At 40.4% G+C, this 19,444-nt stretch overlaps 2 protein-coding genes and 1 long non-coding RNA gene across 5 annotated transcripts in view; 1 reads left to right on the forward strand and 2 right to left on the reverse strand.

Moving 5' to 3' along the window:
- Positions 1-19,444, reverse strand: part of LOC119490573 — an 839,978-nt gene that overhangs the window by 753,045 nt on the left and 67,489 nt on the right. The window lies entirely within an intron of this gene.
- On the reverse strand, positions 1,077-5,465 carry naa10 (N-alpha-acetyltransferase 10, NatA catalytic subuni). Of its 3 annotated transcripts, none has more exons than XM_037774066.1 (8): positions 5,273-5,465; positions 5,044-5,142; positions 4,190-4,248; positions 3,773-3,818; positions 3,545-3,660; positions 3,361-3,405; positions 1,787-1,871; positions 1,077-1,642 (listed from the first exon to the last, which is right to left on the reverse strand). In XM_037774066.1, the coding sequence occupies exons 1-8, from the start codon at positions 5,291-5,293 to the stop codon at positions 1,460-1,462; spliced, it is 654 nt and encodes a 217-aa protein (XP_037629994.1). In that variant the 5' UTR covers positions 5,294-5,465; the 3' UTR covers positions 1,077-1,459. The 3 variants fall into 3 exon arrangements, with proteins under 3 accessions (XP_037629994.1, XP_037629993.1, XP_037629995.1); XM_037774065.1 differs by having other exon boundaries at positions 1,077-1,651; positions 5,273-5,464; XM_037774067.1 differs by having other exon boundaries at positions 1,499-1,664.
- On the forward strand, positions 8,345-18,639 carry zgc:158263 (ceramide kinase family protein). Its single transcript, XM_037774037.1, has 13 exons — positions 8,345-8,821; positions 10,692-10,787; positions 11,028-11,165; positions 11,246-11,374; positions 11,448-11,511; positions 11,610-11,755; positions 11,852-11,926; positions 13,659-13,811; positions 14,058-14,163; positions 15,061-15,164; positions 16,837-17,033; positions 17,118-17,434; positions 18,291-18,639. The coding sequence occupies exons 1-13, from the start codon at positions 8,692-8,694 to the stop codon at positions 18,418-18,420; spliced, it is 1,785 nt and encodes a 594-aa protein (XP_037629965.1). The 5' UTR covers positions 8,345-8,691; the 3' UTR covers positions 18,421-18,639.

Raw genomic sequence — 19,444 nt, forward strand, 5'->3', positions numbered from 1 at the left:
TTTGCAAATTTATGACCTTGAATCACCAGTTTACATGAAAGAATTAGCATCTTTTAGCTGAGCAGTAAACAAGGAAGGTTTAGAAATTCATGTAGTCTTTCAACCTTGACTTCATAGCTTTGCCTTACATCAAATCCCCTATTATATAGCATCATTATCATGATGGCATAAGTTTCTAATTGTAGAAAAATGAAACAGCCCTGTCGAAATCTGGTGCTGTTGCTTTTAGCCCATTGATCAGTGGCCAGGGTCAGAGCCGTGTGCAATGATGTCTACCAAGATGTCTTTTTTGATGCCGCCACCAGGAGTCACCAAAGTTGGAAACAGTCAAATCCTACAATCACACTACTGTGGCTTTTTCACTGTCAATGGGAACTTTTACTATAGATCATGTGTACCTCATATGATTGTGTACAACAGCAGTAATATTTGTGTCACTAACTTCACTTGTAGATGTTATTATTGCAAAAAAGTCTTGATGAGTTTACATTTCACTGACCTCCTTACTACATAGCAGAGGTGTAGACTCCAGCCACATGACTTAGACTCGAGTAACAAATTTGATGACTTTAGACTCGACTTAAAAAAAAAGATTTGCAACTCGACTTGGACTTTTAACACCAATGACTCGTGACTTCCCTATGACTTGAGCCTTTCGACTTGAAAATACTTGATATCCCCCAAGCTTAAAGATTAAAAAATGTTATTTAAAAAAGTGTGCCACAAATCAATTCATTTCCTGAATTAACCAACTTTAACACTGTTCATTCCCAGCAAGTCGACACTTAATTCGCCAGATCCACTTTGTTTGAACCAATCCGACAGTATCCAATCAAGTTGCAGGAGAAAACCATGAAGAACTAACGTTACATTACTGAGAAAAAATGATACCAAAGATAATTTCATTTGCCCATAAAAACAACACGGTAGTCAACAAAAAAAAACAAAGTATGCCAACTCAAACATTTCCCACCTCGATACGACTGTTATCAGATTGTAAAGGACTACACTAGTCCACTAGTAAACAACTAAGCAGCTCTTATGATCACTACTGAAAAAAAGTGCGACACAAAAAGTATTATTTGAAAGATTTATTTGCAGTAATTCTGTTAAATAATTAAGAGACCACATTGAGACAACCTGAAAAGTTGTTTTCAATTCTCTAAATCTCACAGAACTTTGGGCCACTTTTGGTAATGACAACAGCAATCCAATAAAAAACATTGAGACCAGTTACTCATTTTAGTTTCATTTAGATAACACCCTGATTCACGTCATTATCCCAGACTTTAGGTTCATCACTGCAGCGGAAAGCAAGATTTAAGAAAAACCAGCGATGGAAATGTGGGAGAGGCTTTGACGCACAGCTAGTCACAGTTTGCAAAGCCTGGACATATTGTCAAATCGAGATAAAAAGAGGAGGTGAAGGATGAATTTAAAAATGTCTAGGACTGCAGCGTCATTGTGAATCAGAAGAAGAATCTTTAACGTCTGTGCTTTCCGTCGCCTCGCTGACTTCACTCAGCTCTTTGCTCTCTCCGCCGCTGTCTCTCTCGTTCTCTCTCTCCTGGTCACCAGACCCTGATGGGCTCTGGCCAGATGGGGCCTCCTGGCCCGTGACACGCACTCCGGGCTTCCTAAGCTGTGGGACATGTAGACGGAAACAACAAATTCATAGTCAGTATCTGCACATCAGTGGCGCTCAGCGGGGTTTCACGTCCCCCAAGGTAACAAGGAGCTGGTGAAAATCATGTCAGTGTAGCGCCAGCATAGAGAAGTAATTCACCTCATCGGCCATGTGGGCCAGATCTCTTTTCATGGCGTAGGCATCCTCCCCATCAGCATAGTATTTAGGCTCTACCTCACTAATCCTGTGGAGAAACATCAATATATCACATCAGTTACAATCAGAACAAACTATCTAATAGTCAAGGCTGTAGCTGCCAGTTTGCATCTTTATGATGTGAATTTGGGGGGATTTAGCAACCTGGGAGGAGTTTATAGTCTACAGGTGGAATATATACTGTAATGGCAGTGTTTTCAAACATAATATATTCAAATGTTAGGTCAAATTAATTAATTAATGTTTGATAAGTGGGGCATAATGCCGTAAATATGATTTGGCAACGGGAGGTATTTCAGGTCCGCTCAGCTCATTGAACGCTTTGGCTCAGCTACAAGTCAGAAATCTAATGTTATGCTAATAAGATTCAGCATCAATAACATTGTGCATGGTTGAAAAACAGTAAATACAATTTAACAGTATGTTTAACTACAAGACTAGCTATCCAGCCATGTCATTGTCCAACAAACACAAGGCTTTCACCCAGGAGACCGTTGTTCGTGTCCCGTGCGTCATGTTACAATCAGCTGTTCGTTCGTGTCCCATCTTTACATCGTTCAGTTTCATTTTCACTGTACAAACGTAATAGTTTTAAGCCAACCATGTTGTTCTTTCCTAAACTTAACTGTAGCGGTCCTGTTGCCTGAACCTAAAGTTACGCCAAGGGGCGTGACAAAGTGGCTGTATGTGACGAGTAGGGATGAGGACGTGTCAGATACAATAACAGTTAGCTCATGTTCAGAGCATGGATGTATAGGTTCAGACGGGCAGTGTAATAACTTCTTGCCGCTTGCGTGTTACAGTCGCCACCCTGTGGTGTTCAGAGGATGAGGCACTGAAGAACTAACTTTACACTCAGTGTTGTGAATAACAGCACAGCGCAGTCAGTCAGAACTACTTAGTAGGTGTACATTATCGGGAATTAATGGACACCCTGCAGCCAGTCAGAGTTGAGTATTCCCCCAGACAATGGTATAATCTTTGATAAATGAAAGCTTTTTCCCACTAGAATTTTATTCCTGGCGTTGTTGAGAACTTAAATTTACAGAAAATATAATTCAACAGTAAACTTAATAAATCAGAGTATTTGTTTCTGGTGTCTGGGGGCTGTTGGCGGGGGGGATCTCTTTAAGTTGATTTTGTAAAAAACTTGTCAGCACTCTGATAGTCTATAACAGCAACGCCATTTCTAAATGACCTTGAAGATATGAATAAGGAGAAAAAAGCTTTGGCACAGTGTGTACTGTAGAGTTGGAGGTCATTGGCAACTGCAAAATGAACATGTAGTCAGAAAAAAATAAATGTGGAGCACTGAGCTAAACACCTTCTTCTCTCATCAGTGTTAATAACATATTCTTCATCATATATTCTTATGGGCTGCATTTACTACCACAAACACTATACATCAACTATAAGCCGTTACCATATCTGCAATAAGCTACTGTGTAACAATAACACAGGAGTACATACATTACAATTTAAACAAAGAAATAATGTTGGCACAGAAATAGACTTACTGGAATTTGAGTGTGTTTGAGTACAGGTGCAAGGCTGCTCGGTTGCTGCAGTGGGAAGAAAAGATTGGTAAGTCCCTTGAAAACAGGGTTAATACTAACACACACAGTCAGGGCCTGAGCACATTTTGTAAACCAAACAATAATGTATCAGAACAAAGCAAAGTCCACAGCGAGCCCACAGTACCTTTTGCGAACATGAAGTGAGACATATTTAGCATTGAAGTTTTCTATCATGGCCCGGCTGGCCTGGTCCATCAGCTTCTGAGCCAGGCCAAGACGTCTGTGGGAGCGCTTCACAGCCTGGAAGACAACAAATAAGTTTTTTTTTATTGCCCCATAAAAAAGAGAAAAACATCCCAGTACTATAAAACATGGAATATGTATAACGGAGGAGATATATGAGGTGTCTCACCAGAGAAGTGATGTGTCCATGGGGTACATCATCAGGATCCTCCTCCCTATTAATAGAAGTTTTTTTGGAACACATTATATATCACTTTTTCTTTTAAACAGAGTTTAATTCAGAATTTTGTTAATTCAACTCTGACAATCCACTGCACAAACATGTTTGGACTGATAGATATCCCACCCACCCCCACCCATGACAATACCCCGAGGGCACTCAAAAAAAAACAAGTGTACAAAAATAAATATAAATGAATAAATAAATAAATAAATAAATACACACAAATATACAAATAAAATAATCATAGTAAAAAAAAAAAAAAAAGATATATATATATATGTATATATATATATATATATATATATATATATCACTTTTGTGTTGTCAGATTAAAAAAAACCCAATATGGTCACAGATACTCACATCTTTGCCAGCACATATCCCACAATTTTGCCATTTTCGTCCTCTGCAATGTATGAGAGCTGAAACGATAAAAAAACAAACAATGAGTGTCAAACATTATGCACTGTAAATATTTAAATGACAGGGGCCAGTGGTGTTAGATAGATAGATAGATAGATAGATAGATAGTAACTTTATTGATCCCGAGGGAAATTCAAGTTCCCAGCATCACAGTTCCATAGTGCAAAACATGTTAGTAAAAAGGCAGTAAAAAAGTTAGCAGTGCAAAGTACAAAAAAATATACCAGATATATAAAAATACAAGGAGATGAAGAAAACTGTTAAAATTGAATATAGTGCAGGGTAACAACTGTGATACAGGACTATTAAAAAAAAGTGAATATAGTGCAGAAGAGACTGTTAAAAATGAGTATAGTGCAGGGTAACTCCAGTAGCTTAGTCTATGAAAATGCACTGTATGCATTATTATCTGTCCTGCAGAAACAGCAGAAATAAGATATTCCTTTATTAGTCCTGCAGTGGGGGAAATGTGCAGTGTACAGCAGCAAAGGGGATAGTGCAAAAAACAATATGCATCAGCTAACACTGTAAAAAAAAAAGGAGCTAAACAAAGTGTATCAAAATATGAACCATTTAAATAGAAGGAAGTATAAAAATAGGATCAGTATACACAGTATTGACAATAAACAGACTATAAACAAAATTGCACAAGTGGAAAATGATACTGCACAGTGAGAATGAATGAATGAATGAATGAATGAATGAATGAATGAATGATTTATTGTCAGTGTTTTGGGTGTGTAAGTGTAAAGGGTCTACTGGGAGTGAAATCTGAAGCTGCACAGTGAAATCACCTGAGGCCAGGACAACCCGTGATAGAAATAGTACTTCATCTGGTAGTTTTCTGGGAGACACAGCAGGTTGCAGTGCTGCATATTCATCAGGTCTTCCGGCTGAAAGAAAGAAAGAAGCTGAATGTCAGAAAAGCTGCATGCCACAATGCTAATGCTATCTGGACAAGCTAACAGTAGCTGTGCTAGCAGTAGCTTAACAGCATGGCTGACAGGCTTTCAGCAGACTTACCCTCGCGTTTCGTATGTTCATTTTGTTACTTGGCTTGTTATCTGGACTGTGGAGAAATAAAATATACCACAAGGATCAATCAATTCATAATAATCACACGAGAAGGTGTTTAAAGAGCTCGTCTCGCGAGCTGGCTAAGTCGGCTTGTTGCTTAGCATGGAAGGGAGGAGAGGAAGGAGCGTGCCACAATAACGTCACGACATTTCCGGTCCAGAGTGTTCCCTGGGACTTCACAATAAAAGTTGTAACGCTTGCGTGAGGCACGAAAACATGCCATAAATGACTTTTATTTTGAAGAATTCCTTCACGTTTGTTAAAGAGCCCGGATGTTATATTGGTGGATTATAGTTGCAGACTTTATACAGACAGGAAGCATCAGGCCCCTGGGAGCCCCAAAACCACACATTCATTGTGGGCCAGTTGTTATAACTTTGCACCACGGAAGAACAATTCTCAACTACATGGGTCATGTATTATTACCTGGTTTTTGTGTTCTTTATTCATTATTTTAGTTTAGGCCGATTTCATTTGTGCTCATCATAAATTAAATAAACTATTTTTTTTACAACCAGTCTGCATGTATTTTTTCAGCATAAGAGAAGTCTATAATGAAGCTGTCATCTGAATCAGCTTTGTAGTCTGTTGATGGGAACTTGAGGGTCAATAGGGGCCAAAAAGCAATTTGTATTACCCTTGAGCCCTCTATCAAGTCAACATAAAGTTAAATTGGTATATCGGTATATATTTGTTTTTATTTAGAAAACAGAGTTGTATTTAAGTCTTTGGGGCAAATCCAAGTTAAAGTGGCAGTAGGCAGAATCATTTTGGCATCATTTGGCATCACGTTTGTTAAAGAGCCCGGATGTTATATTGGTGGATTATAGTTGCAGACTTTATACAGACAGGAAGCATCAGGCCCCAGGGAGTCCCAAAACCACACATTCATTGTGGGCCAATTAGTTGTTATAACTTTGCACCACGGAAGAACAATTCTCAACTACATGGGTCATGTATTATTACCTGTTTTTTGTATTCATTATTTTAGTTTAGGCCGTATTCATTTGTGCTCATCATAAATTAAATAAACTATTTTTTTTACAACCAGTCTGCATGTATTATTTCAGCATAAGAGAAGTCTATAATGAAGCTGTCATCTGAATCAGCTTTGTAGTCTGTTGATGGGAACTTGAGGGGAGATGGGTTAATAGGGGCCAAAAAGCATTTTTTTTTTTTGCCCTTGAGCCCTCTATCAAGTCAACATAAAGTTAAATTGGTATATTGATATATATTTGTTTTTATTTAGAAAACAGAGTTGTATTTAAGTCTTTGGGGTAAATCCAAGTTAAAGTGGCAGTAGGCAGAATAATTTTGGAATCATTGGGCATCACGTTTGTTAAACAGCCCGGATGTTATATTGGTGGATTATAGTTTTTGTTCCCCAACTCTGAGGAGTGTTTTTTTTTCAGCAGGACAATGCTCTATGCCACACAGCCAGGTCAGTGAAGGTGTGTATGAAGGACCCCCAGATCAGGACCCTGTCATGGCCAGCCCAATCTCCAGACCTGAATCCCATTGAAAACCTCTGGAATGTGATCAAGAGGAAGATGGATGGTCACAAGCCCTCAAACAAAGCCCAGCTGTTTGAATTTTTGCGCTAGGAGTGGCATAAAGTCACCCAACAGCAATGTGAAAGACTGGTGGAGAGCATGCCAAGACGTATGAAAGCTGTGATTGTAAATCAAGGTTATTCCACCAAATATTTGATTTCTGAACTCTTCCTAAGTTAAAACATTAGTATTTTGTTGTTTAAAATGAATATGAACTTGTTTTCTTTGCATTATTCGAGATCTGAAAACACTGCATCTTTTTTTGTTATTTTGACCAGTTGTCATTTTCTGCAAATAAATGCTCTAAATGACAATATTTTTATTTGAAATTTGGGAGAAATTTTGTCAGTAGTTTATAGAATAAAACAAAAATGTTCATTTTGCTCAAACACATACCAATAAATAGTAAAACCAGAGAAACTGATAATTTTGAAGTGGTCTCTTATTTTTTTCCAGAGTTGTATATGGGAGCAGTAGAGGTTGCATACTATGAAAATATTGCACAGGCATTTTTTTTTATAGTGCACATATTGCATTGATTGAAGTATTGCACTTGTTTATTGCACTTTTTGTCAGGGAGAGAGTGTTGTATGATTTATCTGTTTAAGAGTCTGATGGCCTGGGGGAGAAAACTGTTTCTCAGTCTGCTGGTGAGAATCCTAGGGGTCCTGTATCTTCTACCAGTGTTATTATTTTAGTTTAGGCCGTATTCATTTGTGCTCATCATAAGTTAAATAAACAATTTTTTTTTTACAACCAGCCTGCATGGGGCTAAACAGTATTATTTCAGCATAAGAGAAGTCTATAATGAAGCTGCCCTCTGAATCTGCTTTGTAGTCTGTTGATGGGAACTTGAGGGGAGTTTTTATTAATAATCCTCACCTATTTTGTTTTATTTATTTATTTATTCATTCATTCATTCATTCATTCATTCATTCATTCATTATTATTATTATTATTATTATTATTATTATTATTATTATTATTATTATTATTATTTTTCTCTGTCTTGTGTTGTTTAGAGATTGCGTTGTCAGGTTTTTAATGTTGTTTTGTGTTGTTGAAAACTTGAAATTCAATAAACTTGAAGTCATAAAAAAAAAGAATTGTTAAATTGAGAAACAACTGAATCATCATTGTTATCTGTATGTCAAGTAAACTGCTCAAAAAATATAAGAATATACATAAATATGAAAAAGTTTTACATTTTCCTTTAGAGAATTGCATTTGTTTTTTTTAAAAAGTGAACTTGTAATTTCGAAGGACTCACTTTACATATTGATCAGCCCATTGGCTGGTATTATACTGTCTATAATAATGTGACAAGATCCAATCCTTCTTGCTGTACAAAATAACCAAATCCCTTAAATAAACACTCCCAGTAAGTGACCCATATGTGCTCATACTTCAGGTGAAGTCCTGGCATCCAATCAGAGCAACATGCAAATGCAGCAGGTGTCACCAGGGAGGGACTGGAGAGGAAATTAATATTTTTAGAATAACAGCCAGTGTGCCAGTCGTTGTCGTCAACATTTCACAGGAACGATGGCCTAAACGTGTGTTGTGTTAGTAAAAAAAAAAAAGGAAAAAAAAAAACCAGATCTCCAGATGAATTGAGAGGAAGATGACTTTCACATACAGTCAGATATAAAACGAGGTGTTGTTGGCTGATGGTGAGATCAGATTGCCAACCGGCTGCTGCTGCTCTTCATTCAGAGATGTAAAAAGTTATGGCTGTAAAACGTGAGCATAAAAGTTTTCTGAGAATCGCTGAAGAGCGACGCTGCAGTGGATGAGACGCGTGTCTTCCAGATGGAGATGGAGACGGATCTGCGGCTGGAGTCCAGTCTGTGGGTCGGGACTAAACGATACCGGGCGGTGCTGACCGGCTGGCACTTCAACTGGACCGAGCTGGACAAGAACAACCGAGACAAGAAAACAGGTAGGTGGCTCTTAAACTCCTCAAAACATCTATAGTGTCGCAGTATTTATGAATAGTCTAGTAAATGCGCGCACACACAGGGTGAATGCTTCAGCTGGAATGCTGCTGCTGTTTAAAGACACAACAACCTGTTTCCTGTCTGCACTCAACTCAGCTTTGACTGAACTGGCAGAACATAATGATGACAATCAAGACATTATACATACATTTAAAAGTAGCCTATAAGAAAAATCAGAAACAAAAACAATCTGAGTGTTACACCTTACAGGGGATTTTTGGACAATTATCTGCAGGCAGGGTTTAATTAAACCCACAGAGCTGCTTTCAGGAAACGTGAAGAACAAGTTAAACAGCACTTACACGAAACACAACCCTCTAGAGAGCACAGACACAGACACACTCACACCTCCTGGCATATTTTGTCAACAGCAAAAAATGCCTCTCTCACTGTCACCCACACACACACGTGAAGTTACACAGAGATAATCTGTTGTCACTGCAGAGAAAGAAAAAACAGGTTTCAAGACATTGTGTCTCCCTTGAGACAACACACACTTTTCTTTTTATTACTTTCTTTATTATGCACATGTTCATATACAGAAGTACAAACAGAGATATAGACAACAACAAAAATACATTTTAATAGGTGTAATTAATAATATAGATGATGGACCCGCTCTTTTTAGGTGTGCCAGTGAGGCAGCGTGCACACACTACCAGGACCCTGAAACTGAAAGCAACTAACTGGAATTCAGTCATCAATAATGTTATTAGTACTGTGCTTTTCCTCACTGGTGGACTCAGGGAGGGGGAATGTGCCCCCTGATTGAAAAACCCCCCCAAAAAAACACAGCAATAGTGCCCCCTTGGATGCCCCTATGATAGATAAAACATGATGTAAAGTACCTTCTAGGGTGCCCTTAAAATTGAGAAGATGCGATGCAGTGTCATAAAGTCGGCTGCCTACACGCTAGAAAACTTTCTGTACGTTGGTGCCCCGCCCCAGCCCGCCGTCAGGGTGGTCAAAGGGTACAGATGACCCCCGGCCCAAGGCCCAGGGGGGGGGGGGCGGCCCATTCAAAGGTCTATGGTTGACCCTTAAATGGGATCAAGTACAACAATTTTCTTACTGACATATATCACTGACAATACAAGTTAAATGTATTTACATGATAAATACATTTATTGTTATCACTGAAACACCTTTCAACTTGTCATCTGATACCACAGGAAGCGGCGAGGTTCGGGTGAGAGTTGCGCACAGCACCGAGGAAATAAAAATAAATAAATAAATAAAAGCCAGGGTACAGAGAGATCAAGAAAATTAAAGGATCAGAGAGGCAATGCCCAAAGTTCTGGTCAAAGAAAAGTGTGAAGAAGCACCAGGTATGACAGGCGAAGATGTATGTACAAAGGTGAGGAGCTAAGTAAACCAAGAAATAAAGCCTGCTCAGTTTTAAAGCTGGAGTAAAGATACTGGTATCATATTAAACTAGAAAACCTGGAGTGGGTGTGGAGGAGGGGCCCAATTTGGAAAGTCAGTCCCCAAATCCATAATTCCTCATGGCTTGAAAAGGGCACCACATGCAGCTGGTGCCCTTTTCATTGTTTTTCGCCCCTGCCCCTCAGACAGCCTGAGTCCGCCACTGCTTCCTAATGTCACATGTCAAAAAGGCCTATAAGAGAGTCCTTGCATTGGAACAGCTAAATGGGTTGCAGCCATTAGTACCTGTGCTTTGACACCTGCTATGATAAGTAAAACTATCTGCTGTGAGGACGGCCAACGGTCTTTTCCAGTGGTTAAAATAATCTATTCATTGTATGCAAAGGAGCGTGTCCACTGAAGTTGGTGCTGTCTGTGTGATTAAAGTTTCAGTACCAGTAGCCGAGGTGGTCGGAGTGGAGGAGGGCCGGGTGGAGATCCTGCCCCACAAGTCAGTCGAGGACACGGAGAAAGACTTCACAGGTGGGTCCTCTCGGGAGACTCTCGGGTATCTCAAGGCCACTTGAGTAAATGATAACACAGCCTGAGGCATTACACATCTTTAGCCATTGAGTTTCAAACTAGATGAGAGTGATTTGCATGCAAGTGTGCGGCACACTGTCTTTACAATTTAGTCAAATAGGTGCCTGTAGTCCCCCACGTTGCAGCAGGTGATAATGTGGTTTTATTGCATCGTTCTCTTTATCTATCATTTGCCTCCAGTTTTCTACGTGAAGCGCAGCAGCAGCGGGAGCTCTTATGGGTTACTATGGACACTGGGCCGGACCCAGTTCAGCTGCCCCAGTCGGGTGCTCAGAGACCAGTGGACAAAACACCTGAGAGCTGCTCTCAAAACTCACAGTATGGATGGATAATAATTAGAAAATGTAATGAGTTTGCCGCCTCTCAAACAGCATGCAATAAATGTTTCCACATTTCAGGTCCGTTGCGTCCAAACAAGCTGCTGGTGTTCATCAACCCGTATGGAGGAAAGAAGAAAGGAAGACAGATCTACCACACTCTGGTTGCCCCTCTGTTTGAGCTGGCTGGTATCAGCTCTCATGTAATAGGTAAGAAACAACACAATACACGACCTTATACCTACTTAATTAAAGAAATAATGAATGAAAGTTTATTGTTTAGTGACTGAGCGAGCCAACCAGGCCAGAGACCATCTCCTGAAGAAAGACCTGACCGGCTTTGACGGGTAAGATCAACCAGCAGCACCAGTGTAACCGCTGTGGCCGGAGAGCATTATAGCAGCTAAGCTCTCACAACAGAAACTCTTGTGTTTGTTTATACCAGTGTGGTGTGTGTGGGTGGAGATGGCATGTTCAGCGAATTACTTCACGGTTTGATCGGGCGGACACAACAAGAGGCAGGCCTTTGTGAGAATGATCCCACTGTCACTTTGCAGCCTTGTCCGCTTCACATTGGCATCATCCCTGCAGGTAATGACATGGTTATTATTAAGTATTCATAAACTGACGGAGTTGGAGGGTGGTGGCACACATCACACTCATCCTGCTCTACTGTCTCTACTGTAGGCTCTACAGACTGTGTGTGTTACGCCACAGTGGGAGTGATCGACCCCGTCACTTCAGCTTTGCACATCATCATTGGTGAGGAAGGATTTTCATTAAAATAATTCACTCTTTTTTAAAAATCAAATTCTTATAATAGCAAAACCAATTTTCCATAGTTAAAGAGTAACTTATTGGACCCCATTTTGTCACATTATTGTGTCTAAGCGACTAATGGGGACAACAATTTCTGAAATTGGTCCAGTATTGAGGGATAATGCTGTAACCGGCAGCCGCAAAACGAGCTGCGAGGGCAAGTTAGCAGCGTCAATGTAACGTTACGTTCACTAAAAGTGCTTCTTTTTGCCACTTTGCCACAATATTTATTATTGGAAATCAATGAACAACAAAAAACGATGACAAATATTGTCCAGAAACCCTCACAACTGTCAGTGTCAGTGTGCTGACTTGACTATGACTTGCCCCAAACTGTATGTGATTATCATAAAGTGGGCGTGTCTGTAAAGGGGAGACTCGTGGGTACCCATAGAACCCGTTTTCATTCACATATCTTGAGGTCAGAGGTCAAGAGACCTCTTTGAAAATGGCCATGCCAGTTTTTCCTCTCCAAAATTAGGGTAAGCTTGGAGCGTTATTTAGTCTCCTTCACGACAAGCGAGTATAACATGATTGGTACCAGTGGATTCTTTAGGTTTTCTAGTTTCATATGATACCAGTATCTTCACTCTTTAAAACTGAGCCCGCTACAACCTTAAAAAACACAAGTTGTGTTAATGCGTTAAAGAAATTAGTGGCATTAAAACGAATTTGCGTTAACGCATTATTATCGTGTTAACTTTGACAGCCCTAATATGTATATCTTGGTAAAATATATCCCACTTCAAATGTATTATTGTATGCATTTCATTACATACATTGGGCCTTCATACGACATACATTTCCACAGTTTGTACATAAATGTATATTTGGTTAATAAAAACGTATGGCTATTGATAATATTGCATACATGCTACAATGAAACCAACTCATAATATGATATCTGTTGGCCCCAGATTGAATTGGATAATACGAAGGAATACCTGAAAAGCATTTTTCAGCGCTGTTTTCTCAGCATTAAGCTAACTATGTTTTGACGCAGAGGATGCAGTTACGCAGATGTTTAGGGGCGCACCTAGATTCACCAGGAGGTGGCGGTACACAATAAGAAATAAGGGTGCTCGTCGACAAAAATCCGAAGTGAAGTGAACCCATTTCAAGCACTGATTGTGTCCAAGTCCCGCTCAAGGAGAAGTCTCGTTGTGAAATCTGAATATCCGTATACTCTGCTTCAAATAAATATGGGCGGCCATCGAATTCAAAGACCTCGTCCAAATTGCAAGACATTGAAATCTTTGAAAAGCTTTCTGTACTCCAACACAACAAACTGCCTGTTTCCACCATGGATGTATTCACTATTCCACGGTTGTATTCCGGACACGTCACCTCGCCAGATTTCAGAAGGAGACTTCTCCTTGAGCGAGACTCTTTCCATAATGTCAGACACTTATACTAACAATCAGAGCCTGTCATTTGTAAAAACAAGCAGTTTTAGTGGACGTAAATGACGGTGCAAGCTTTACCCGATAGCACCGTGTTGCAGCCTGTGAGCAGTTGCCGTCTACAGCGCTCTCCCTCAATACTGGACCAGTTTCAGAAATTGTCGTCAGTCAGTTAGACACATAAAAATGGGAAAATAGGGTCCAGGTTGAGAAATACAGAAGTTATCCTTTAAGCCTTTATGCTCCTTCTTATTTCCCACAATGCCTTGCAGGAGACTCTCAGCCCTTAGATGTGGGTTCAGTCCATCAGGCCTCTACTCTGGTGCGCTACTCCGTGTCTCTGTTGGGCTACGGCTTCTACGGTGACGTACTGGCTGAGAGTGAAAAACACCGCTGGATGGGACCGCTCCGATACGACTATTCAGGTGGTGTTCATTTAAAGAACAGACACGACCGCATGCTGAATTACATACAATTCTCTGTTTCTATATTTGTTTAGCTTGAAAGTTAAAAATGCATCCTGAAACTGTCACTAATAGCACTACGACTACAGCGCACATGCTCTTTTTAAAAAAAAACATTTTATGTCACAAAACCACATTCCCCACATATATTTCCTGTTAACAGTGTTGTGTTTACATCAGCTAATCTCGTTGCTCTCTTTTGTCTAGGCACAATGGTGTACCTGAGCAACAGGAGCTATGCAGGCATAGTTCAGTATCTACCAGCAGACCCGCTGCTCTCCAGCCCTAGAGACAGGACACGCTGCCTCTCAGGGTAAGACAAAACACTGACAACAAAGACGGGTGTATACACAGTGCAATTAGTAATAAATACAAAGCAGACGTTAAAAAAAAAATAAAGAAAAGAAAATTACACACTAGATTATACTGTTTTAACACCTTAAAACTTTGAAACAGCAACTATCTGGCAGCATGGGAGTATTATCTATTTACATTATGTTATTTGCAGAGTATAGTATTTACTGTTTGCATGTGTTTTTCCTGTATTACAGAGGTTCATTACTGTAGTTTCCATTATTATGTGACTGTGACTCAGCCATTTGAGGTGATACAAATTTCATATAAACAACGACAGCATCTTTTCATGAGTCCCAGTTGTTTAACTCCTCCGTGAATCATCCTGGATAACAAGAGTAATGACTATGACAACATAGGTGCAAGATGGCAGCGCTGGAAGAAGCCCATAATAACACATGTACTTCCAGATATGATGAAAGCCTGTTACTAATCTTTCTGCCGTCCTTTCTTTGAGTCCTCACTCTTATCTAAGCAGTCTAACCTGAAACCCTTTTAATGAGAAAGAGAGAAAGTGTCCCTGGGATCATTATTATTAAAGCACCAGTGAAATGGTTCAAATTCACTGCTTGAGACACCTTAGCTGCTCCCGCCTGCAGCAGGGACTCAGGTGTTTGGTGCACCTTAAGGAGGGTAGAAACCATAGCAGGAGGAATTTGATCTAGATGAAAGGTGAGCCTCTGCCTCACTTGTTAGAGTGCACAATGCCTCCGTCTTTGTCTGAGGTAGCTGCCTCCGGCTGTCAGGAAATGGTTTATGATGCTCGCTCATGAATGGGTGTTCAAGGTCAAGGAGTTTGTTAATTCACAGACGCCCCAACAGAGTGAAAAGTATTTGTGTTGTGTTTGTGTTAAAGGTGCAGTGTGTGCTCGAGAAGCACAGAGAGACTTTTCCCCCACTCGTCAGATCCAGGCTCCTTGTACAGCTCCCACTCCAGCCAGTTCAGCAGTGACTCAGAAGGTAATAACACAGACACACATTAAAGTCCTGTGTTTGCATTTGTTACAACCCGGCTCAAAGGTTGCAACAAAAATGGGAGACCAGACGAGTTTAAAAATAGTAACAGGCATTTATTTAACAAACTAACAATCAATAACTAAATAAACGTGGAAAGTCAGTAATCAGTAATGTAGGCATGTGTGGGTGTGTGAAAATGTCTGCTGCAAACAAAACCAAAACAGGTGTGCCAGCCAAGGAAGAGAGCCACATCTGTTGAAAGGTAGAGAGCTTTTATCCCAACCACACCAAGCCCAGGTGTGGCTCATCAGCCTGACGACCCTCTCCTGCAAAACAAAGGAGAACCAGCAAAAAGACACAGGACACCTAGTGGAGTGGAGGGGTCGTCACACATGTTTTAGCCTGTTTAGCAGAAATCCCACTTCAAAGGAACAGTTTGTAACATTTCTATCAGCAGAAATGGAATACAATATTCAACTATGTTTTCATTAGTGTATAATCACCTGAAACTAAGAATTGTGTTTTTGTTAGCTTAGAATGAGCCCTTCATGTCTACATAGGGAGCGGGTCCTCTTCACGGAGTCCACCATGTTTCTACAGTAACCCAGAACGGTCAAACCAAACACTGGCTCTAGAGAGAGCTTAGACCCCCAGGCCCAGACACACCAACCCAACATCAGAGAACTAGCGGCAATAAAGGCCACCAGGTGCGTCGCCTCACGTCCTTTGTCTTGGCCAAAACGTTGCACTCGAACACACCACTAAGACTACAGCCGATGGCCAACGCGTTATGTTCTGTGCCTGTGTGAGATGAAAGTACTCTCCACACCAGCAGCGACGGTGTGGAGATGTCTTTCCTCTTGACTTTACTCGTTGGCTTGCTTTCCTCACTTCCATTTCTCGGAAGCTGAACCACCAATCAGAGTGATTTCTCTCAACGACGGGCGCCTACGCCAATTCAACATGCTGAATTGATCGAAAAAACTCACAGACTTGAGCCGAAGTAGCGGGAGACAGTGAAAAAACTAGTCCAATGGCCGACCATTGGCTTGGTGTGTCAGGGCCTTTAGAGTGTAAAACCGTGGTACCACCAGCTGCCGCCTGACTTCTGTTGCTCCTAAAGTAGTGTTATTATGGTAACAATGGCCTCTGACTGAGGCAAACTGCGTTACCACGGTTTTGCACTTGGCAGGTCACGTTACCGCAGTCTTGGAAAGGGAGGAGTGAGCGGAGGGGTACTCAGTTGGTTGCAATCTGCAACCACACCACTAGATGACACCAAATCCTACACGCTGTACCTTTAAAGCAGCCTTGTGACCCTTTCAAACGAAGCCAGATCTAACTGCAACACCTCAGTGTGAATCTTCTTTCTAAAATTGCCTTAGTTGAAACATTCATAGAGGGCTGGAGAGGTGACATTAGCCACAAGAAAAAGCAAAGTGTAGAAAAAGTGAGAAAAAAAACACAACCTTTTGTAACAGATATATGTTTGTTTTGCGTCCAAACAATCACAGCAATGCTAACTCAAACCAGTCGTCGCCTGAAAAGTAAATCTCAGAAATCCAAACAAGTGTAGTAAAGTGTGTGTAATGGGCTAAAACATGCAAACAGCACTATGTACATAGGATTTTTTTTGTTGATATATCATCATGTGTCTCTTTCTGTGTGTGTCTAGGTGAGTGGGTGAGTGTGGAGGGTAAGTTCAGGTGTGTGTCTCTCACCTGCATGTCCAGCTCGTGTCCTAAGAGTCCTCTGGGCCTCTCTCCGTCTGCTCACCTTGCGGACGGAACGGGAGACCTCATTCTGGTATGGGACACTCACCCGCTGGGGTTCCTCAAGTTCCTCTACAGGCACACCAGCACACAGGACCAGGTATGGGCTCTTTCACATCACAACAAAACTGGACTTGCAAGTTTAAAACACTACTTGACTGTGATCTCTGCCCACTTGTCTTAGTTTGACCTGCCGTTTGTGGAGGTCCACCGCGTGAAGGCCGTCCGTTTCTCTCTCCCTCCCGGAAAAGAGCAGGAATTGTACGAAGAGATCGAAGGGTCGAGTGGTGGGATGGATGAAGAAGAGGGAAGCTACGTTGAGACTGTGAGCACGACCGGATCTCAGCAGCACCTGGCAGAGAGAAACACAGGACGAGATGTGACCAACAAACAGAAAACAGCGACCCCCTTCCTGTGCGGTCTGTGCTGCAGTAAATCTCCCGCTGTGTCGGTGTGGAACTGTGACGGAGAGATCCTGCCTATCACCGAGGTCCTCTGCAGGTGAGAGAGTGGATTGTAACTAAGTACATTTACTCAAGTACTGTACAAATTTGACGTACTTGTACTTTATATGAGTATTTTCTTTTCATGCCACATTCTGCCTCTACTCCACCACATATCGGAGGGAAGTATTGTACTTTTTACTTCACTACGATTATTTGACAGCTACTAGTTACTTTACAATTTAAATTCTGTGCATACAAAGCATACAAAGAGCTGAAGATGCTTGTTACAGTATATACAAGTACAGCTGGAAAGGTTCGTCGTCAATCAAGTAGTCAATTAACTTGTTGAATAAATTAACAACTATTTTGCTAATAATTAAAGTCATTTTTTTTGTGCAAAAAATGACAAAAAAATGTGTGGTTCCAGCTTCACAAATATCAGGATTTGTGCTTTTCCTTTTAATTATTTAAATCTGTAATTTTGAGTTTAGTTCTTTTTAAATTTTTCTGCATTGAATATTTTTACATTTCATACTTTAAGTATATTGTCCTGATTATACTTACATACTTTTTTTTCTGTAGGCCTATAAGGCAAAAGAAGTATACTAATAGCACATGTGAATAAACTTCATTTTGGTAAGGGTTTACTTAAGTAACATTTTCAATGCAGGAGTTTTACTTGTAACGAGTATTTTTACAGTGTGGTATTAGTACTTTTACTTAAGTAAAGGATCTGAATACTTCCTCCACCACTGGTTTAGTGTATTCTCATACGGTACTGTATTATCCTCAGGTTCACATTTAATTGTAACTCAGCTCAGTCCTACACCAACTGAAAATAAAATAGTGCACAGATGGCAAAGGATGATGATTATTTCTCAGCTTATGTTATATTATTATTTCTCTCTCAGGGTTCACGGCCAGCTGGTGCGTCTGTACGCCCGGGGCATCGAGGACGGAGCAGCCGTGCACAACTGCAGCGAAGGAAACGGAGCAATGTGTGAAAGGGGATGCACCTTATACACAAATAGTCTCCCCTAAATTTGGGATAATGAATGATGAAGGGGGGATGTTAGGTAAAGGCGAGTTTGTGAATTCACTGAGACAGCTTTCTAGTCTGTCATGGCCAAAGAGTTCCTAATATTTCAGGTACTTCTACATGTTTTCTTATTGCAATAATGAAAAGAAACTATTTATTCTTAAATGATTGTGTGTTTGAATACTGCTACTTAAAACATTATTAAAAGACTTGCTACACTTCTCTGTAGTGCAGTTTTTATTTTATTTTCACTTCCAGAGAATAAAATCATCAAAATCAAAAAATATCTTAACGCAATAAAAACACTGACCTGACTCCTTTTATGCCCTTTTCCCAGCAGCCATCTTGACATGTCATTGCAGGGTAAACACAGGTGTAATTAATAACATTCATTATGGCTCTGTTCCATTTAGGTGGGTTGTTGCATGCTGGCTAACTGGAACGGCTGTGACACTAAATAGAACCATAATTAATCCCGAAACGACATGTCAAAATTGTTGTCAATATCAATTCAGCAGTGCAGTAACAGCTTGTACATAAACAATCATGCAGTAGGAACTACTTTTTCTAGTGTGATCCAAAATATCTTCACTATTATTAGTGTCAACATAGCTTGACAGGCCGTGATATTATTATTGCATACAGTCTTTGTACAATAAAAATCAAATAACACAAGAAATAACAAATAAAGTAGTCCCAGAGGAGATTATGTTTAAACACATGTCTGTCTTCGCTGCAGTTCCCACGACCCTCCGAGTTGTGTTGGCAGGAGTTACTGGTCAGAGTGTGTGTGTGTGTGTGTGTGTGTGTGTGTGTTTGAAGATGGGAGGCCCACTAGTCCTCTCACCTGGTAGAGACAGAAACAGATGACAAGAAACAGCATCAATCTGCTGCAGCAGTTGAAAAGAATCTAACAAATTTAAAAGTAAATGGAAGTTGTAATGTTAAGCATGCATTGTGACAGATTGACCGTTATAAATGTTAGTAACAAGTATTAAAAGTATTGATTTGAATTTGGCTGAAAAG

This window comes from Sebastes umbrosus, chromosome 6, assembly GCF_015220745.1.
Source record: "Sebastes umbrosus isolate fSebUmb1 chromosome 6, fSebUmb1.pri, whole genome shotgun sequence".
In the NCBI taxonomy this organism is placed as follows: domain Eukaryota; kingdom Metazoa; phylum Chordata; class Actinopteri; order Perciformes; family Sebastidae; genus Sebastes; species Sebastes umbrosus.

Coding starts and splice junctions, on each gene's coding strand:
- naa10 (XM_037774065.1), bottom strand. CDS start 5,293: ATGAACATACGAAACGCGAGG. Junction 3,406..3,544: donor TCACTTCATGTTCGCAAAAG/GTACTGTGGGCT, acceptor TTCCCACTGCAG/CAACCGAGCAGCCTTGCACC. Junction 1,652..1,786: donor TGGCCCACATGGCCGATGAG/GTGAATTACTTC, acceptor TTCCGTCTACAT/GTCCCACAGCTTAGGAAGCC.
- zgc:158263 (XM_037774037.1), top strand. CDS start 8,692: ATGGAGATGGAGACGGATCTGCGGCTGGAGTCCAGTCTGTGGGTCGGG. Junction 8,822..10,691: donor CAACCGAGACAAGAAAACAG/GTAGGTGGCTCT, acceptor GTGTGATTAAAG/TTTCAGTACCAGTAGCCGAG. Junction 10,788..11,027: donor CACGGAGAAAGACTTCACAG/GTGGGTCCTCTC, acceptor ATTTGCCTCCAG/TTTTCTACGTGAAGCGCAGC.